The 20,760-nt window shown below is 38.0% G+C and overlaps 2 protein-coding genes across 2 annotated transcripts in view; one reads left to right on the top strand and one right to left on the bottom strand.

The window, feature by feature from the left end:
- Positions 1-20,760, bottom strand: part of LOC106635915 (semaphorin-1A) — a 123,489-nt gene that overhangs the window by 28,029 nt on the left and 74,700 nt on the right. The gene's annotated exons all lie outside the window — the stretch shown is intronic.
- Positions 15,132-16,917, top strand: LOC149375258 (putative lysine-specific demethylase 4A). The gene is made up of 4 exons (XM_089589707.1): positions 15,132-15,893; positions 15,964-16,169; positions 16,252-16,663; positions 16,753-16,917. The coding sequence occupies exons 1-4, from the start codon at positions 15,132-15,134 to the stop codon at positions 16,915-16,917; spliced, it is 1,545 nt and encodes a 514-aa protein (XP_089445833.1).

The raw sequence follows: 20,760 nt of genomic DNA, 5'->3' as shown, positions 1-20,760 counted from the left end.
CAAACGGATTGTAAAAAGTATTGGCATTGCGTCTGTACGCAGCCTTACAACATATTTATACCTACTGGAGTTAACATATATATGGCAATGCTTGCATACTAATTTGAGGTTTATAAACTTTAATTAATTTTTTTATTATACATGTAGAGTTGATAACCTCACTTTGCACCCTTGGGCGAACTTTGCGCCCTTCGACTACTTTGGGCCCTAGGGCGCAAAGTACTTTTCTGCCCACGCGCCCAAAGTGTTCGGCGGGCGTAAAGTTCGCCCGCGGGCGCAAAGTGACACTGCGCTCTAGTGGCGTAATGTACTATTAATGAGTGAGTATCTACAATGTTGGTTTGATCAGGCATCTTATTTTTACCCATGGCGATTAATGATAAGTTTAAAAAAAGGGCAGTATTGTGCTCGCTTGCCTTTACTAGATTCCACGTATAACTATATACACTCAGTCACACGTACAGAAAAAAAAACAATTTTATATAGATGTATTTAATACCTACAAGAGGTAAGTTAGTTTTTTTCGTTTATTGACGTTGAAACAGAGTTTACACATACCAATAATAGTTAGTTTTGTGTTACATGGGTTACATTAGTTTAAAGGTAAACAAAATTATATATAATAATGAATACACATACATGTTGAAGTTTTTTATGTACTGCTGAACAGCCAATAAATTGATTACAGAGTAGGTTTAGTTCTCACAAGGACAGAGCCTAGCATAATGTTGCCCTCTGGTTGTAATTTTTTTATAACGATACCCTCATTCGATCAAGATAATAATTTTCTTTGTTTGAAAAATGGTTGCACAATTTTTTTTAAAAGAACGATCATTTGGTTTTCTGAAGCAAGGGGGAGAGGGCTTCGCACCCCTACCCAACAGAGGCTCCGCCTCCTGGACCCACGCCGGGGGCTTTGCCCCATGGTCCTCCACCAGGACTGCCACCACTGGATCCCGCACAACCACCCGATTAGAAAAAGTCTACGGCCCGCCGGAGACTACCATACGGGCCGTAGACGGTACGCCGGACATAATACTCCTGGCCCGTGTAACGCGTGTGATCAGGTACGTGTACGGACAGTACACGGCACCCGTCACTCATGGCTCCCGTGTACTGCCCGTACCCTGACTGCAAGTGGTCCGTACAGTATATATAGCTATGAAGGTGAACAAAAATAAGCGGTTAAATTTATGCTAAACACTATGTCTTGCAAATAAGGCACGACCAATCTACAAGATACCAGAGCAAAAAGTGTTATTTGAACAATAGAATTCAATTTTAATATCTTTTCGTTATCATATGTACGTGAGTATTTGTATCAATATGATAACTTTGAATTAAAACTAACAAACGCTTTTTTATCCATTTTAAAACGTTTTTTGATATTAAGTGTCTTCATAACAATACTATAGGTAAAATTAGTCATTAAAAAAAGTGCATTTTTAGAAAATCTACAATGGATGATAGAATAAATAAACGTATGAATAGACATTTATTACACATGAGATGTGTTAGAAAAAGAAATAAAGAAACAGGTAATGATAATGAAAATAGTAAAACGGTTTCAACTAATAAAATTCATGTGATGAAGGATAATATTAAAAGTAATTTAGAAGATAAACAAATTATTGAAAATGAACAAAGTGAGTGCATACAAGAAATAGATGGTGATAATGAAAGTGCTAGTGAAGAAGATTATGATCATAAATATAGGTTTGAGACATGTAGCAGTGAAAGTGAATCTGATGTTGAAAGTGGCATTAAAATTAATTTAGAATGCAAGCAATCGATTGCACAAATTTTAAAAGATTATGCGAAAGATTGTAAGCCTCCAAACGGTCATATTGATTATTTATTAAAAAAATTTTAATTAATTGACAATACTTTACCATTATCACACAAAATATTATTCGAAGAAAATCTGATTAAAAAATATTAAGTTGAAAAATTTGATCTAAGTGATGCTAGTGACAATTCAAAGATAGCCTTCTTTGGAAGATTACTTTAAATAATTAAAAGAAAAAACAATAATGCATGCAATTTACTCTGTCTGCTAGTCATTTTCAGTACACAGCTTCGCGGGTAGTACACGGGCAGTCCATGGGAGCCATAACATACGGCAGCCGTGTACTGTCCGTACACGTACCTGATCACACGCGGTAAACAAGCCGTACATGGCCCGCTAGTTCGACCGTACACGGGGCCTCCGGCACCGTGAGTGGGCCGTACACGCCGCGTGGATTCATTTCTAATCGGGCTTTGATGCAAACCTACGTTTGAAAACAACAATTTTTTACTTCCATTCGAAAAACTCCCTACCTTACCGACCAATAGTAAATTTTATTGCTTGTTTTTTTTTCTCTCATTTTTAAAAAATTGGTATTTATTTTTAGGCAGGATTTAATTTTATTTTTATGAATAATGTTAAAAATTATAATTTAATACATTTTTTATCATGATTAATTAATTTATTATCTGTTCAAATTGATTCATTATTATGTGATATTGTAAAAATACTAATTATTTAAATAAAAAACTAAGCTTTTCGTACATTAAATAAACGCAAATATTCGTATAATTTGAATTCTGAGGATACTCTTTCATTCAGCTAATCATTAACCAGACAGTTAGTACAACCTCACTTTGCGCCCTTAAAGAGAAAAATGGGATACGCGACTCGGGTGGAGGCATTCACGCCCTTAAGCGCACTTTCCGCCCTTCGAGTACTTTCGGCCCTCGGGCGAGAATGACATTAGTTAGCAAAAATCAAGTATATTCGTGAATTTTATAGTAATTTTTTTTTAAGGACCTCCAACACTTTTTCAGTATTAAGTAAACTGTTACGTAGGAATTGTGGAGTTTCGGGGTGTAAGGGGATTGAATACACGTGGAAGAAAGTATATGTTTATTAGAGTCTCAAGGCGAGAGCAGTCGCGTGCGTGGCGTTAGGTTCGGAGGCTGATCGGAGAGAGAGGGAGCGGGAGAGCTGATAACGCTCTGGCCCGCCGCCGAAAGGTGATCATCATACTCTGTATCCGCTGCTCATGCGCCGTGAGAGGTGAGTCTTGGGCGCGAACTTATAAAGGTTCTAGATACTGTACGTCACACGTCCGAGGCCACGCGGTCATCGTCCTCGATGGCCATACTGGTTTGTGTGTGCGAGTATATTTGTGTTATGTTGTCTGTGAATTATTTGTGTATACATAATTGTTCTTGTTTGCGCTGCTCTCTTTACATTATTTTTGTATGATTATATTCTTTGTATATTTACTATTTATTTAATTATTCTTAGTATTTTTTTATTTATTTATTTATTTATTTTTTTTTTTTCTGTACACATCTTATGTATAACCTTTTTTATTACATCGTCAGTCTCAATGATCATCGCGGATTGGTTGTTAACTGAGCTGGTAGTCTTCTGCCTTCTGATCCTACCCGCTCGCCCAGTAGCACTTGTACCTCTCGTGCATTAACCATGGCCCTCTGGGTTGACAAGTCTTGTAGTACTGAATTGGTGTTTCCGCGGTTCCTCTCCCGTCCGCCTGTAATCATTCTCAAACCTTTAAGTATTATTGGACCCCCCCATTTTAAAAATCCAAAAGATCCGGCTGCCACTCCTAGTGCTATTTCCGTTGCCAACAATGCGTATTCTTTCCAATTTGAGAATTCCTCCTTTGTTTGTACTAACTCGTGTGCCCGTTGGAGTATATCCGCTAGCTTAGTACCTGTTTTTATCCTATCGTCAAGTCCGTGCTCCTGGTTATCGAGTTCCTGTAGTCCGTCTCTTTTTATCACTGCTTCCATTAATTCCAATAACATACCTCCTTCAGTCCCTTTCACCTTTTGTAGTATATCCTCCAAGTTTAGACTTGCGCTTTCAAGCTTCATTATGCGATTTTCACCTTCCTCTTGTCCTGGATCCAGTCTTGTATCCGATGCTTGAGCTATACAGTCCCTTGCTAAGCTGACTACCCCAGAATCTACCACCTTCAGTGTCTTGTGTTCGGTGTGTTCACACTGTATGTGGACTTTGTCCTTTCTCGTCGTGGTGAAGGCATGTTGGTTTTTAGCATGGAGACGTGTCCAAAATGTGCCCTTTAACTTGGCTAATATTATCGGACATTCTTCTGGTTTCTTCACTTCAATCCCCAATATGATACGTATCTCACAGGGGTGGTCCTCTTCGACTTCCTGTGTTGGCTCCATTTGTGTGCATATTCGTGTTTTTCCTAGTCTTTTACATAGTCTTATCACCTCTTGCGGGATTGGCGTAAATCTTTTCTCACTAACACTGCTCGCTATGTATTCGTATGTTGGCTGTAAATATGCCACTAAATCCGTAGTATTTAAGCCTTTTTGTTCCACTGGCAATGATGATATCCTAAGAAGGTCCAATTTTTCTTTCGTAACCAGTGGTATCCGTATGTAATATATTATTCTGCCGTTAAATGCCATGGTCGTTATTTCTGAGATTTCTCCAATTTCTTCTTCTGTAGTTATATTTTCGCTTACTGGGAACTGTAGATCTGGTCTCAGCTGCTCTGGCAAAATTTTTGCTTCCAAAATCGCTCTCAATGCCGCATCTGGTACATGTGTCGTTCCCCGACTCGCCAAGTATATTATGTCCACCGTTGTTCCAAATTTTGTTAAGAGTTTCTCGGCTAAGTTCTCAAATTCGCCCACCATTTCTGTAACTCTGTCATAATTGCCGAAGTACTCTGCAAAAATTTTTAAACCTTCCTCCGTTATTCTTCCAGCTTTATCTTTAAACGTTTTTATATCTTGAAGGTATTTTTTATGGTTTCCATATGTTATGACTCTAATTTGTTCCGTTAAGTACTTAGTTGTTTCCATTGTGTTAGTCGGGATCGCCTCTACTAGCTTTTGTATTTTCTCTTTTTCCGCGTCAGTCACACCCCCCTGCAGCGCCTGCACCGTCTTGCTTTGATCATCGATCTTTTGGCCTACTACTGTTCTATATGCCTCTTTTACCCTATCCAAGGCCCTTAGGACTTTTCCTGCCGTGTACTCTACTTGTTCTATACATTCGTGTTCCTTTTTTATCGTCACCCTGCACTTCCATTTTGCTTGCTTTTTCGCGTCTAAAAACGAATTTACCTCCTCGACAACGTCATTCCAATCTTCATACCATATCATTTTCCAAGTTGATGCGACTGCTTGGACTGGGCCCAAGCTCTCCACCAATATTCCAGGGTTTCTTTCAATTTTCTCTATTTCTCCAGGTTGCTGTGTCACCGGCATGGTTCCAGCCCTGAAACATAAGATTTGTATTTTTTTTGTCCATACCGTTTTGATTGCTGATCTCGTAAGTCGTCCGAAGGCCACGCTTACGAGAGAAGTATACTATTTTGGTCTTGTTGTTTCTGATATCTCGTTTTTTTATTTTTTTTTTTATTTGCTTCTTACTCTTATGCGATTTGTTTTTGTTATCCTGCTTTATTCCCCGAGTTTCCTATTATCTAACAATTGGGTTTTTATAACGCATGCTTTCTTGATTTTGTCCACGTGTGTAATTCTTGTTTCATTGCCACGTTTCAGTTTTATATTATGGTTTTTGTAATTTATTCCTACGATTTCGTATGGTCCTTCGTAGTGATCCTCATATTTCTTTCTCGGCTCTTTAAGAACATAGACCATTTCCCCTTACATGAAAAATCTTGTGTTCAATTTTTTGTCGTAATAATATTTGGACCTGTACTTCGCCTGAACTTGATTCATGGCTGCTATTGTCCTTAGCCGCGTCATTGTTTTTATTACGTCTTCTACATGTTCATCATACGTTTGTTCATTCATTGTTTTCTTGAAGCTAGATGGAATTCTGGCTGGGTAGCCCAGCAATACTTCTTGAGGCGCTATCCCCGTTGCTGAGTGTTTTGTCGAATTGTAAGCGCACATGCACATGCCCAAATGATCGTCCCAAAAGTCATCTTCATTTACGTACGCCTTTAAATATTCCGTTAATGTATGATGCATTCGTTCTATTGCGCCGTTACTCTGTTGATGGAAGGCTGTTGTTCCCATTTTGTCTATTTTAAATACCCTTGCGAACTCTTCCAACAGTTTGTTTTGGAAATGTGCCCCTCTGTCTGACAGCATTTTCTCTGGGGCGCCAAAGTATGCAACTACTCTGTTTAAAAGTGCTTTTGCTGTTTCTAACGCCGTCGCTCTCTTTACTGGTACAAGAATTATATATTTCGTGAGCCAGTCCTGAATTGACAATATGTGACTATTGCCATGAGCCGATGGTTTGTTTATCGGGCCATAAAAATCAATTGATATTTTTTCAAATGGCCTAGCTGGTGTATCTGTTACGACTAGAGCCTGTTTTGTTCTTACTCTAACAAGTTTCTTAGATTGGCATGATTCACAACCTAACACGAACTGACGTACGTCCGGTCGCATATTTCGCCACTAATAGTCTTTCGCAATTTTGTTGTAAGTCTGGTTCATACCTCTATGGCCTCCTACCGATGACTCGTGGTATTCTTTGAGTACATCAAATCGTTGCTCCACTGGTGGTACTACTAAATTATTCAAGTACAACACTGCCGATATTTTTGTGTTTTCGAAGGTGTTTTCAAATTGCTCTGCGAAATAGTCCCACTGTGATACGCTTAGTATTGCTAGATCTCGTATAATACCTACTGACGTCAACTTGTTAAACAACATGAGCTGTTTTAAAGACGATATGCATTTCTTAATATCCGATTTTAATCTCGCACTGTCAAAGTGCTCTTTCACGTATAACTGCATTACTGATACTTTTCTTGCTCTAGATAGGAAGACCTCTCCAACCCTCCTATTTTCTTTATTCATGGCTGTTGGATTTATATAACCTCTCTCGTGAAGCGCATCTATGGCTTCTGTGTCCGGTATATTTTCTGTTATTGTACAGAAGGCTAAGTTGTCAATGTATCTAAATGGGTGTTCATTTATTTTCTTAAGCCTTTGGAATGGTGGTATATCCTTATCTTCCTCTGGCTTCCAGGGTGGTTTTTGTACTGGTAGTCGTGTCCGGCAAGCTCTGTACCTATCTAAACCTGGTATACTTATATTGATTTCGCCATCATCTGTGCTTTCGGCATTATCACCTGCCACCATGTTTGCATTAAGTAACTCCTTTCCATTTTCATTATCGCTAACTTCTTTTTCGTGACTTTCATTGTTTACGTCGTCATCTGATATTTTTGGTGTTTCTTGTTCCGCTATTGGGTTAGGCTCATCCGGTGGTTCCGGTGGAGGTGGTGGCGGATCGCGCTTCTTTGGTATTCGTTTTTCTTTTGATCCAGTATCTGACTCATCACTCGTCTCGTGATCTGTTTTGTTGTCTTCCTTTGTTTTCTTATTAACTCTACCCTTGATTTTCTGGCTCGTATATGGGAACTTGTTTTCATTCCTTTTTCTCAATGTTGCTCGTCTCGCCCCTCGTACTATCTTACTGTCTTCATCACTTGAATTTTTGTATAATTCATCCATTGATTTATAGCGTTTTTGTCCTTTTTCGCAGAGCGCCTGATAGTGCTCCGGCTCATACCGCATGTGCTCATATTCATCTCCTTTTATTCCTGTGTAGTGATGACACATTGGAGGTCCATCTCCATTTACGTAGTGCACACATGTTCTTTTTGAACTCCTGAGAAAAGACAAAAATGCACTCTCCATCCCCAAACTCGTAATCCTTCCTCAAAATTCTCTTAGTGTTTTCCGGGTCGACACAGTTTTTAATATGTTCAGAATGCAGTAAGATATTTCTTAGCTGCTTTGCTGTTAAGTCCAGATCGAACAGTACAATAAGACTATAAAACAAGCAATTACCATCGCCCTTTACATCTAATAAATCCCACTCTTTCCATGGCTCTGCACAATTTCCGTCTGATCCACGTTTTTGCTCATTAAGTGCATCGTTTGAAATCAATTGGTTGTTTTTGCTTGATTCTTCATCATTCAAATTATCGAACGCCCCAGACGTCTCACCATGATTTAAGGATAGCCTTTCTCCCTGATTATCCCACGAAAGATTTGCTCCTTCGCTGCTGGTCTTGCCTTCACTTTTCTCTTCCTCACTTTTATCTGCCGTACTTACGGTTCCCTCTTTTTCTTTGTTTCGATCACCTTTTTTACTTGAATCCCTGCTGCTATCTTCTTCCTCCCGTACATCTATTCTGACTCCTGGTTTTCCCTCTACCTCTCTTTCTCTGATGTCGACAAAAACTTTTTTTTTGAGTCTATCTGTCTTTTCTTGTAACATGCTGGTAAGGTCTTTAAGTTTTTTTGGATCCTTTTTTGCAAAACAGTTAGACTCTTTTTGCCTTTCTCGTCATGGATTTTCTGATTTTTTTTTTTCCCCGGACGTTCGATCCTCCGAAGTGCTACGACTTTTTGAGCTTCTCTCCCTACTGTCGTCTCTCTCTTTCCCATGCTCTGATCCGTTCAAGCCTATTTCAATTTCCTCCAAATTATTGTGTTTAATTTCTGGTCTTTTTTTCCAATTCACTATTATATTTTCTTCAGTCTGTGTGTTTTTTACAGGAGTGACAGAAAAATTCTGTCTAATTCTGTTTAGAGTGTCGAGCTGCCTTTGTCTTTTCTTCCTTTGCTTTTGCCTTGTTTGGTGGTCTATGACGACATAAGGTGTGCTCGTTTTTTGTACCCCTTTTATCCAGCCCTTCTCTTTCTTCATGTGCTCTAATTTATTCTTTAGTGGCCCCTGCGATAAGATTTTCTCTTCAGTTTGTTGTTTTTCCTCAACTTCTTCTTCCGAACACAATTCCACTTCAGTCTTTTTCTTCCAGGGTTTTTTATGTGATGAATCTGAGTCTGATTCCACTACTACCTTCTTTAACTTACCGTCGATCCGTATTTTTGATTTTGCCCTAATTTTGAACATACGCGCTGGTGGGCCATCACTTACTACACCCTCTTCCTTCTCTTGTTCATCTGCCATTTGATACAGTTCTATTCGTGGTAGTTCTGGGTTCTTTTCGCCCTCTTTTACGACTGGATTTCTTGAAAGAGCATCTGATGCGTTGTTTGAGATACCTGGGCGATAAATTATATCGAAATCGTAACCACGCAACTCTGCCTTTAATCTGTTGAACCGAATGTCGGGTTTTTTGGACGTGTTAAAATGTTTCAACGGCTCGTGATCCGTAACCACCGTGAACTTCCTGCCATACAGATAAGGTCTAAACTGTTCCTTTGCAAAAACTACTGCTAGCAACTCCTTATCATACGTTGGATATCTAAGTTCACTACCCTTGAGGCACCATGACGCATATTCACATGGTCTATCCTTACCTATCTCTCCCTGACTAAGGATTGCTCCGATGGCATAATCCGACGCATCTGTTGTAATAATGAACGGTTTACTTAAGTCCGGTGCTGTTAATACAGGTTCCGAACATAGCGCATCCACTAGTTTTTTAAAAGCCTCTTCCTCTTTTTCGCCCCATTTAAACTCCGTATTTTTCTTTGTCATTGTAGAGAGTGGTCGCGCTATCTTTGCATAATCTTTTATGAATTTCCTGTAATATCCCGCGAATCCAAGAAACTGCTTAATTTTCCTTGAATTTGTCGGTCTTGGATATTCTTTTGCGGCTTCGATCTTCTTCGGGTCCGTCTTTATCTTACCATTTCCAACCACGTGACCAAGGACTTTTGCTTCCTTCTTCAAAAATTGACATTTTTTTGGCTCTATGGTCATGTTTGCTTTTGCCAGTCTTTCTATCAATTTTTTGAATCGTTTTTCATGTTCTTCGAGAGTTGCTGCGAACACCCTGATGTCATCTATGTATACTTCAATTTCTCGCCCTTGTAGATTGGCTAGAGCTAACGTTATCGCCCTCAGGAATGTATTTGGTGACTCTGAGCACCCCATTGGCATACGTTTATATTGATAGTGCCCATCGGGTCCCGAGAGTGCAGTTTTATGCGCGTCCTCTTCTTGAATTTTAATCTGGTGGAATCCACTCTTTAAATCAACTACTGTGATGTACTTAGCGGCCGCTAAGTGCTCCAATATGTCGCTTTGAATGGGTAGTGGGTAACAGCTTCCAACAGTTATTTCGTTCAGCTGTTTGAAATCTGTGACCAGTCGCCACCTTTTCTCGCCGTTTTGTCCTAGCGGTTTAGGTACTATCCATATATTTGAGTTATATGGAGACGTTGACGGTTCTATTATATCCAAATCCATCAATTTTTGAATTTCTCTCCTGATGTTTTCCTTCACCGCGGGCGGGTATCTATATCTTCTGACCACTACTGGCTTATTTGTTGTAGTCTTTATTTTGTGTTTAATTAAATGAGTTGTTTTTAACGGTTCTCCGTCCAACCCAAACACAAACGGGTTCATCGATATTAATTTTCTTACGTGCTGTAACTCTTCTTCGTTACAGCCCTCAGTGTCGATAAGTGTCATAATTTTTTCAATTCTTTCTTCGACACTTTTTATATCACGGTCTTTTTCCGCGTACGTGTCGATTTCTTTATCTCCATCTACGCTTTTATATCTCAATCTGTATTTTTTTTCTATTTCTTTTTCTTCCAATTTGACTTCCTCGAGCAAGCCTACAAATGCAGTCTCTTCTTCTCTGGCGCCGTCCCCCCCCCGTTGCCAGATATTTCCATTTCCTTCACTTCTTCGCACTTTATCAGATCCACTTTCGGTACTGTAATTCTCCTTTTTTTGTTTGAAAAATTCACGCATTCCGCATATATTTTACCTTTATCATTAGTGCCGTAAAAGTCTCCAAAATGCACATGTTCTCCCACATCTTGAAGTGGCACAAATCCAACTTGAATCTTTCCGAATTCTTTTTTGACTCTTGCATATATAACCTGCCTGGATCTCGCTGCTATCTCGAAATATTCTGCCGTCTTCAGTGGGGTTTCTACACCACCTAGGCTAAGTGTATTTGTTTTTGCGCTCACCTCGCCATTGTATTTTTTAAACATATCCCATCCAAGGATTCCGTCTACTTCGATCGGAAAATCCTGCGGGACTACATGGAAAGTGCACTTCATACCATGGATCATTGTGTCCACCGTGCCCTTTGTTTCACGTTCTCCATGAGTTACTCCAATTATTTTTACTTTTACATTCTCATCCAATGGCGAATTTTCTTTTATATAATCTTCTTTTAGTATCGAGATCTCAGCACCCGTGTCAGCATAGAAATCTGATCTTTTATTTCGGAAATCTTCACTCTCCAGCGTTACTGTTGGCGGTCTGCGTCCTACTGCTGCATAGTTAATTAATACCGTCGTGACTTCTTTCTTGTCCTCTTTTCCCATCGATGTATTTTTATCTTTTAGATTTTTTTTAAAATTTGGTTCGATTTGTTGACGAGTATTAATTTTGTTTTCGTTTACCTCCTTTCCCCACACCTCCGACTGTATGGGTTTTTCTTCTTTTTCTCCAATTTTTACATCGTTTACTTTTGGTCCTTTAAAATACGTAGCCACTTTTTCCCGATGCTCGATGTTGGGGGAGTACTTCGAGCATCGTTCTAAAAATTCGGCTTCTGTTTACTAGAGATATCACCCCGTCTAGGTTCAGCCTCCCTTGCGTCTTGTGTCCCGTTTGTGTGTCTAGGCTCATAACGCTCGTTACTTTTCCAATCATAATTATTTTGGCTATCATCCCTGCCACTTTCTCTTTGGCCGTAATTTCTGCCATTCGGCTCATAATATCTATTATTACTATTATTACTATTATTATTGTTGTTATTGTTTTCGCGATAAGCATACCCTCTTTCAAAATCTCTCCCATATCTGCCGTAGTTGTATTTATTCTCTGCCTGAGCCACATTATTATGTCTGTAGTCTCCGGGTCTTCTTCCACTATCATTATATGATCTTCCACCTCTTCTTTCTTCACCCCTATCCTGGTACCTTGTATAGTACGGTGTTCTGGTCTCCTCACCGCGACCTTTCTTCACTAGCAGCCCCTTTTCTATGTCGTGCCACAATGAACGACACTCTTCTGCTTTGTGCCCAATTCGGCCACAATAGTTACACTTGTTTACCTCATCTTCCTTTTTGTTAAATTCTTTTTCCCATCTCTCATATTTATTGCTGTCTACTCGAGCTGATTTCATAGCCATCATATCCTCGACTTTCAATGCCAATGTAATGGCCTTTGTTAGCGTTATGGGCCTATGCATAGAAACTTCGTGGTTGTACGGGGGATTAAGGCCTAATATATATTGGGTCACTACTTCTTTTTGAACATTTTTCTTAAATTCCTGCCTTAACATTTCAGAAACTTCAAGGTTTGCTTCTTGAAGCCCCATAGCCCTGTTAAACAACTTTTGCATGCGATCTGAGTATTCTTCTACAGATTCCCTATCCCTTTGTCGTTCTGACCTAATTTTTGCCATAACTGTCTCTGTGCTACTGATGGCCCCGTACCTTTCCGTAACCTCCTCGAGAAATTCTTCAATAGACTCAAACTGTGTGATTCTATCATTTAAATGTGCTGCCGCTCGACCTTTTAGCCTGCTGTATAGTGTTGCCAAAAAATATAGGACGTCTCTGTCGTCCACCTGTCGGCCTATTGCCCTTACTACCCTTGTGAACGCCGACAAATTTATTGGGTCCCCTGTAAATATTGGTATTGTTGGGATTATTGTGCTCAATTCTTTAATTGAGTAATTTATATTCCTCTCATACTCCCGGTGATGCGGCGATCTGTGTGTAGATCCACCTGTTGTTTGCTCCCACCTCTCCTGGTTATTTTTAAAATTTTCGAACTCCGGCATCGGTCTAGCTTTCCTTCTATCTCTATTGTGGAATTCTCTTTCATTTTCTCCCCCCTCCCGTTCTGGCCATCTCTGGAGCAACTCTGTCTCCCTTCTCCAATTGCCAAGCTGATTCCTAGCGGGCCCCCTATCTGACTCATCCCCTTCCTCTCCATTATCATCACTACGCAGGGGCTCTATATATGATTCTGAGGCTTCGTTTCCTCTAATCATTTGCCTAGGGCCCTATTTTTTCTTATCTCTTAGTACGACCGTCTTCATGCCCTTAAAAATTTTTCCAATTAAGTCTTTTGTTTTTTTGTTCGACTTTTCTAACTCTTTGACCACCTCGGGATCGTGGCAAAATTGTAACCATAAACTGTCGTCTGTTACGACCTCCGCGTCTGCTAAGCGGTCCACCGCCCCACCTACAACGTTATCAATTTTTCCCGACTGCATTTTGTTTTATTCGCTTGGTTATTTTTTTTGTGTTTTTTTTTGTTTGTTTGGTTGTATTTGTTTGTTATGGGCCAATTTGATAAAACTTATCGCCCAGCAGTAATATTATTTACCGTTTATATAAATTTTATCTACCTGGACAGTATTGTAAGCAGTGTGATCCAAAGCATTTCCGTGTCCGTAACAAAGTGTCCAAAGAAAAATATTGCTACCAGAGGGTGCGTGGTGTGATGTAGTTTCGTGTTTTGGCTCTCCATTGTTTTATTTCCTGACGGTGCCGGCCTCCTGGATGGCTGCTGAGCGCCCACGCTGGTACTTGACACCTGCTCGTTTCTCACGTGTCTCGCCGCGTGTGTCTTCTTAACACTGTATTTTTTTTCTTTTCTTGTTATTATTCACTCTTTCTTCTTTAAATTCTTTTTTTTTTTTATTTCACTTTTCTTTTCACGATAATTCTTTTTATTTCCACTTACACTGCACTGTGGGTGCTTCCCGACGACGAAAGAAAACCAAAAAAAAATTTTCCATCACTTTGTCGTACACAACTCGCCACACATCGAGCGCCAAAAATTGGGGGTCGGGTTATCTACAACCTCCTGTTACGTGGGAATTGTGGAGTTTCGGGGTGTAAGGGGATTGAATACACGTGGAAGAAAGTATATGTTCGTTTATTAGAGTCTCAAGGCGAGAGCAGTCGCGTGCGTGGCGTTAGGTTCGGAGGCTGATCGGAGAGAGAGGGAGCGGGAGAGCTGATAACGCTCTGGCCCGCCGCCGAAAGGTGATCATTATACTCTGTATCCGCTGCTCATGCGCCGTGAGAGGTGAGTCTTGGGCGCGAACTTACAAAGGTTCTAGATACTGTACGTCACAAAACAATATACTTTATCATTAATCGGTACACATAATAAACTAAAAACTTCTGGAATCTTGCACTTTGCCAACTTGCAATTCATGCTTTGTCAATCTATGGAACTAGTGTATTTTCGTGAAGTTTTGTTAAGGGCCCCAAACAATTTTTTAGTATCAATGAAACAATGTCTCTTAAAAACAGTATGTACACTTTATAATTTCAAAACTTCTAGGAGAGCACACTTTGCCCTTTTGCAGTAAATGTTTAGTTATTCAGCGAAAATGTAGTCTTTTCGTCAATTTTTCGAACTTATCGTAATTTTAAGGCCTCGTAGAAAGATTTTAACATCAGATAAAATAATTATTTTGGAAATGTTATGTAGAAAAATATTTACAAAACTTAATGCAGGGTAAAATTTTCTGGTTTGCAATAAATAATAATAACTCACGAAAATTTTGTATTTTTGTACATTTTAGCAATTACTTTTCTAAGACTATATACAAGTTTTGACATTAACATAACATTTTATAGTAACAAGGGATTTTTTTTTGCTAAGACGAGAATATATCATGTAGTTTTATTTAACGGAAAGTCTTAAACCACAATAAGAACAAAAAAATTCGAATTACAAATTTTTTTTTTATTTTACGTCGTTGCTTCAATCTAGTTATTTTAATTACAGTAAATTACGCTAATCAAACTTCAGAAATTAAATAAACATACGCTGTAAAAGAGTTCTCCAAACATTTGTAGTTCACATCCTTTGTTTACTACTATAAACCTGTATAGAGCGGTTAAACGCAATAACACTTAAAAAAATTAACATAACTACTCGATTTTGCTAATTAAGGACTAGTTATTTATATCGAAAGAACTAAGCGTACCCTTTAAAAAAATTTCTAGTATCTTCTGTACAAACTGTTTACAAAGTTTATACTTTGTTGAGTCCTGAAACATAGTTTCAAGCACTCAAAAGTAATAAAACTTCGAAAAAGTTTCGAAAATAATCACTTTCTCTCAATACAGTATTAAGATAATTATTGTGATTTCAGAGTAAAATGGCATGCGAAGCGACAAGTGACGTTAAAATCATGGTGTTTAAACCGAGCATGGAAGAATTCCGTGACATGCCTCGGTTTATACAATACATGGAAAGCCAGGGAGCCCACAAAGCTGGAGTGGCGAAGATCATTCCACCCAAAGACTGGGTACCTCGAAAACAGGGGTACAATGTCGATGAGATGGATTTGATCATCCCCGCTCCAATAAGGCAAAATGTAGATGGTAAAGATGGAATATATTATCAAGTAAACAAAAAGCGTAAGGCGATGACTGTTCGCCAGTACGAGACGCTCGCGAAGACTAGAATGCATCAAACACCGATGCATTCTAGTCACGAAGAATTGGAGCGTAAGTACTGGAAGAACGTCACTTACGGTAACCCCATTTATGGCGCAGACGTGTCAGGCTCTTTGACAGATAAAAATGTCAAAGAGTGGAACATCCAACATCTAGGCACGATACTTGACTGCGCCAAAGAATCGATCGAGGGTGTGACCACGCCGTACTTATACTTCGGTATGTGGAAAACGACTTTTGCGTGGCACACCGAAGATCAAGATTTATATTCCATCAATTATCTACATTTTGGGGCTCCCAAAACATGGTATGCCATCCCTCCTGACCATGGACGACAATTTGAGCGCTTGGCGAGTGAAATATATCAACCAGCATCCAAAAGCTGTGCAGCTTTTTTGCGGCATAAGATGTCATTGATATCGCCCCAAGCGCTCAGAAGACACGGAATCCCATTTGATAAGGTATTTACTTTATACATTTTTCTTCTTTTTTGTTATAATATATCCAAATAATATAAAATGTGTTGAACAGATCACTCAAGAGGCAGGAGAAATCATGGTGACATTCCCATATGGCTACCATGCAGGGTTCAACCATGGTTTTAATTGTGCCGAGTCCACCAACTTCGCTACCGAAAGGTGGATAGAGTACGGTAAGCGAGCCGTCCATTGTACTTGCCATACAAGTATGGTGAGGCTCTCGATGGAACCGTTTGTGCGTCGCTTTCAACCCGACAGGTATGTTTAGTATTATTTTAATGTTTCATTAAATGTTTACACATTTTGCGTTTTCTAAAGTTCTTTATTCTTCCGTTTTTAGATATAAATCATGGATTTCGGGGGAGGATGTAGGATACCACCCTGAAGATCCAACAAAAAAACTAACAGCTCCACGACCCAGTGTAGAGGATCTTGCTGTTGAGTGCAGGAAAAGGAAGCGCCCAGCAACAATTAGTATAAAGAATAAAAAAAGAAAGCTGTGCGATGTACCTGATCAAGCTGATGAGGCGTCTGGCTTTGGGCAAAGTAGTCGGTCGCAAATCCCTGATGCTAGTAGAAGAGCAGCTAAACGCAAAAGGGTATTTGCGACTGACGAAGAAATTCCTGTTTTTAAAAAACCTCGAACACCAGTGACAAGGAAAAATGAGGTAGAAATGATCTCTTATTGGGTACATCGCACACCCCATTGTGCTATATGCTCTAAAATGTCACCTGAAAGCTCGCCAATCTGGGTAAGTTGGTTTACAATTTTTATATTTGTAACACGATACTTAAGTTAAAATAATATCAATATATGAATAACGTTCAATGTGATTTACAGGTTTTCACACATCAACACGGGTTTGGTTGTTATGTACAGCCAAACAACAAATTACTGAGCTGTACAAAGTGTCATGTCGGAGTACATGATACTTGTTATGGAGTGACAGTGTCACCCTCAGATTGGCTCAATTGGATGTGTGATCTTTGTCTGCCTGACAAATAAACTTCGATCAGAATTATATCTAAAGATATTCTTCTAATTTACCCAAAATATTGTATGAAGTTCAACATGCCATTTTTCAGTTTTGCCGGTAACATAAATAATCTCTAAACAAACATACAGCAATTTCACCTTTTATATCTCATAAACAGTCTTCTACAATCCCTTGTAACTCTCCTGGACAGGAGACTATATCTACAGGTCAACATAACTTCGTATACCAAAACAGCTCAAAGTGCGTTATTATGATCAGCATGTCTCGTGACTCTGGGTGAACTGCTCACAATGTATGGCTATGTTTCCTTCAACGTGCAATAATCGTCACTCAAAAAAAGGCGCGCAAAACACAGGCATTCAATAGCTCACCCACTTATTTTTTTAACCTAGGTATAGTAAATTGACTGTAACAAGCAGGAAGATTTTACTATGATCATTTATTTTTTCGTTTTTGAATTATTTCTTACATACGACTGTATTCTTAAGAAAGCTTCCTCCAACCTTGAGACTGAAACACTAATTGCGGTTAGTTTTTTAAATTAACTTGAAATTTCGATTTACTTAGGTATCATAAATTAGCTGTAACAAGCGAAAAGATCTTACTACGATTATTTATTATTAATTTTTTAATTATTTCTTAAATGCGACAGTATTCTCAAGTAAGCTTCCTCTGATCTTGAGACTGAATTAATAACAGCGTTTAGTTTTATAATTAACTTAAAAGTTCGATTAACTTAGGTATCATTAATTACCCGAATATAAACTTGAGTACTGTAAGTCTTACATTAGTTTACATTGGGTGAACACATTAGTTGGGTTACCTAATATGGTTAATTGCGAGACACAATTGTACAAATTCATGTAGAAAGTAATGTTTTAGATTTTATAGTTAGTCAATTTAAGAAGATGTATTTTTTATTTTTAATGAGCGTTTCTACAACTTAAGTAAAACTTGTAAATATATGGCGTAAATGATAAAAAAATTATTGACAAATAACTTATGTTAATTGTATTTTTGCTGTTATCGTGTAAAGTAATTGTATTTGTACATATACTATGAATTTAATGATATATCGATATTTTAAATGAATCTTTTTTAACAACGAGATTATTATTTGAATTTGCGTTAGCGCCATTTCCTCGGCTATTTCATACAAGAGTAAACAAATTTCGCGGGCGTACGCGAAAAATATTATGTAACATAAACTGAATAAAAAAAAAACCATTCTGCTGTAGTATGCAGATTTACTGTAGATATACTGTATATTTGTAACAAAGTACTTACTTTACTTGTATATAGAGCATGATCGTTAGTAAGTAAATAAATATATGTGAATATTATAAGTCCACAAACTATGCTTATGATTATTTTCATCTCTACTTTTAATTTTCAATTTCCATTATTCCTTTCCATTTTTTCCTTACGAGAAAGTAAGATTAAAAGAAAATATATTCGAATTTAAAGCTCATAACGCCATGCAACTAAAGAAGTAAAAAATCATTGTACCAGTAAAAATGTGGCCTAATGTTTTTTAACGAAATACAACGAGTCTAACGACGTGTAACACTCATCACGCGATAGCATTAAGATACTGATGTGAATTAAATAATTAATTTTGGTCACCTTGTTACGATGAAATAATATTTAAAGAAACTGAGAGCAGATCTAAATCCATCCCTTCGCAGTTCACCCTACCATTAAATTGAATTTTACAAAATACCAATAATGAAGCACTAAATTAAATCTTCAATAAAAAGTCATGTAACTAAAAAAGGGATTAAAAGATGAATTTCCATTTTAAGGATAAATTATCATGTTTCCGATTTTAAGAGCTCTACAAGAGTGTTAAAAAAAAAGACATTGTCATACGTTACAGCACATGAACATCAACTGTAAACCTCTTTCTACAGCCTTCAAGAAAGAAAATTTCAGACCTGTGTTTACGACCATATTCGATTAATCTATGCTCTAGACTCTAGATAAGACTCGAAAAATATACCTCATGAAAAAACAAAATCTCATTTGTCATTATAAAAGATTGCCAAATGAAGGAATATAATATATAATTACGAGTACAGTGTAAAACTTGCTGTTGGTGCTATTATTTTCATAATTTTTGTTGTTGTTGTTGTTATTTTTATCATTGTCACTAAATGCCACGTAAATAATTTTTGTTGTAATACACGTTAGTACATTAAATTCCGCATGACACACTTTCAGCTGCGGCTATTATGGTCCACGTGCAACAGTACCTCGTTTTTGTACACGAGTAAGCGTCTACTAGTAAATTTGAGTATATTATTATGTATATTTGTAAGCATATGCATGTAACATTTATGAGCTGATTGCCGGTCTGCGATCTCAAAGTTCGGGCAACACATTAGCATCATTAGTTGCTCGTGGACAGCAAAATCATCAGCAATCATATAAATGAGCAAATACGGGGACAAACTCTGCAAGCTTTGATTTATAATATGCGCACAAATGCATACACCTCAACAAACATATTGGAATATGGCATATTGAAAATTTGTAAGCTGCTTTCTCCGGCGAATATCTACGTATATTGTATGTACTTTTGTATACATTTTGTTTAAAATTTGTTAATTTTTCGTTAACGTTTAAATCTTACAAGATTTATTCAGTAGCTGGAACAAAACATTACTTTTCAACCCAACAAATCTCAATTGCCAGCTAATTCATTATTTTTCTTATTGCGTGTAAGCTACAAATTTATAAAGTTGTAGACATGTATGAAGTCAAATAGTGATGTTGAATTAAAAAATAACCGATGATTATTCAACAATATTTGGTATACATGTGCCACAATGGTACGAAAATTACGATTAATTCTTGTACAAAATCACAGTAAGTGTAGCGAAAGATTTTTCGTAGAATAGCTCATAATATGTACTTGTGTAAAATAAGTAACATATATAATATGCATTTGCTCAAACATATATGCAGCGTACAGTTGCAAGCTTTGATTGAGCATGGCCGGGCAATAAGGTAATATTAAATGCTCGCATGGGAGGCACGATGGCCCATACTACAGGTACGTTATACATATACGCGCTGGCTGGGCTCCAGACTTTTGCAGTCGAGAGATATTACTGTTGGCAGCTGGAACACCGCACGGATCTCTGCCACTCCTTTGCTTCTTTCATCCTTATACATTGCATACGCCTTCTTCCTTTATTCCTTCCTCTCTATATTTTTTGCTCTGATTCTCTTGATTAGCTTCTTCTTCACCAACTCATTTTTTAAAAATCTTCTATGCTATTTACTCTGGTGGCCCTACACATTACGGTATAAGTATAATCAGATGTATATGTGTGATTTCTCCCAAATGAATGCCACTAACGAGTGCACGGGTGTGCTGAAGAGAACCATTTGGCTTCGCTATAATATATGTGTACAACCAAGCTATTACAGGTTACATTTATACATTCCAAACTACATATTTGTAGCTATACCTACAGCTAAAATGGGTAAACAAATACTGGGTAGCGCATATGGAAACATAACAAAGATGAAATTGTGTTTGTAATTGCAAAACATCAACATTTCACAGTAACGGCGGAAATTCGTGAAATGTTTGTAAAAAATAATGTAGAATAAAAAGCTGAATGTTGCCGATCCATGGGAACCCATTACAGTGTGTTCCATACGCCGCTGCAAAGGTATAATTAGCGTACCGTAAAGTACACACGAAATCCATCATTGAGAGAAATAATGTTACGCAAGCAGATAATGAGGAAAAAAAAAAAAAAAAAAAAAAAAAAACATCTATTTCAAACTTTGTGGTATATATGCTTGAATTAGTCTTGCAGACAGTGTAACCTACA

Source organism: Copidosoma floridanum, unplaced genomic scaffold, assembly GCF_036245765.1.
Source record: "Copidosoma floridanum isolate Cflo_tuat_1 unplaced genomic scaffold, Cflo_Japanese_pri ptg000009l, whole genome shotgun sequence".
Taxonomy (NCBI): domain Eukaryota; kingdom Metazoa; phylum Arthropoda; class Insecta; order Hymenoptera; family Encyrtidae; genus Copidosoma; species Copidosoma floridanum.
This window is presented reverse-complemented; position numbering and strand designations above follow the sequence as displayed.

Coding starts and splice junctions, on each gene's coding strand:
- LOC149375258 (XM_089589707.1), top strand. CDS start 15,132: ATGGCATGCGAAGCGACAAGTGACGTTAAAATCATGGTGTTTAAACCG. Junction 16,170..16,251: donor CGTCGCTTTCAACCCGACAG/GTATGTTTAGTA, acceptor TTCCGTTTTTAG/ATATAAATCATGGATTTCGG. Junction 16,664..16,752: donor CTGAAAGCTCGCCAATCTGG/GTAAGTTGGTTT, acceptor TGTGATTTACAG/GTTTTCACACATCAACACGG.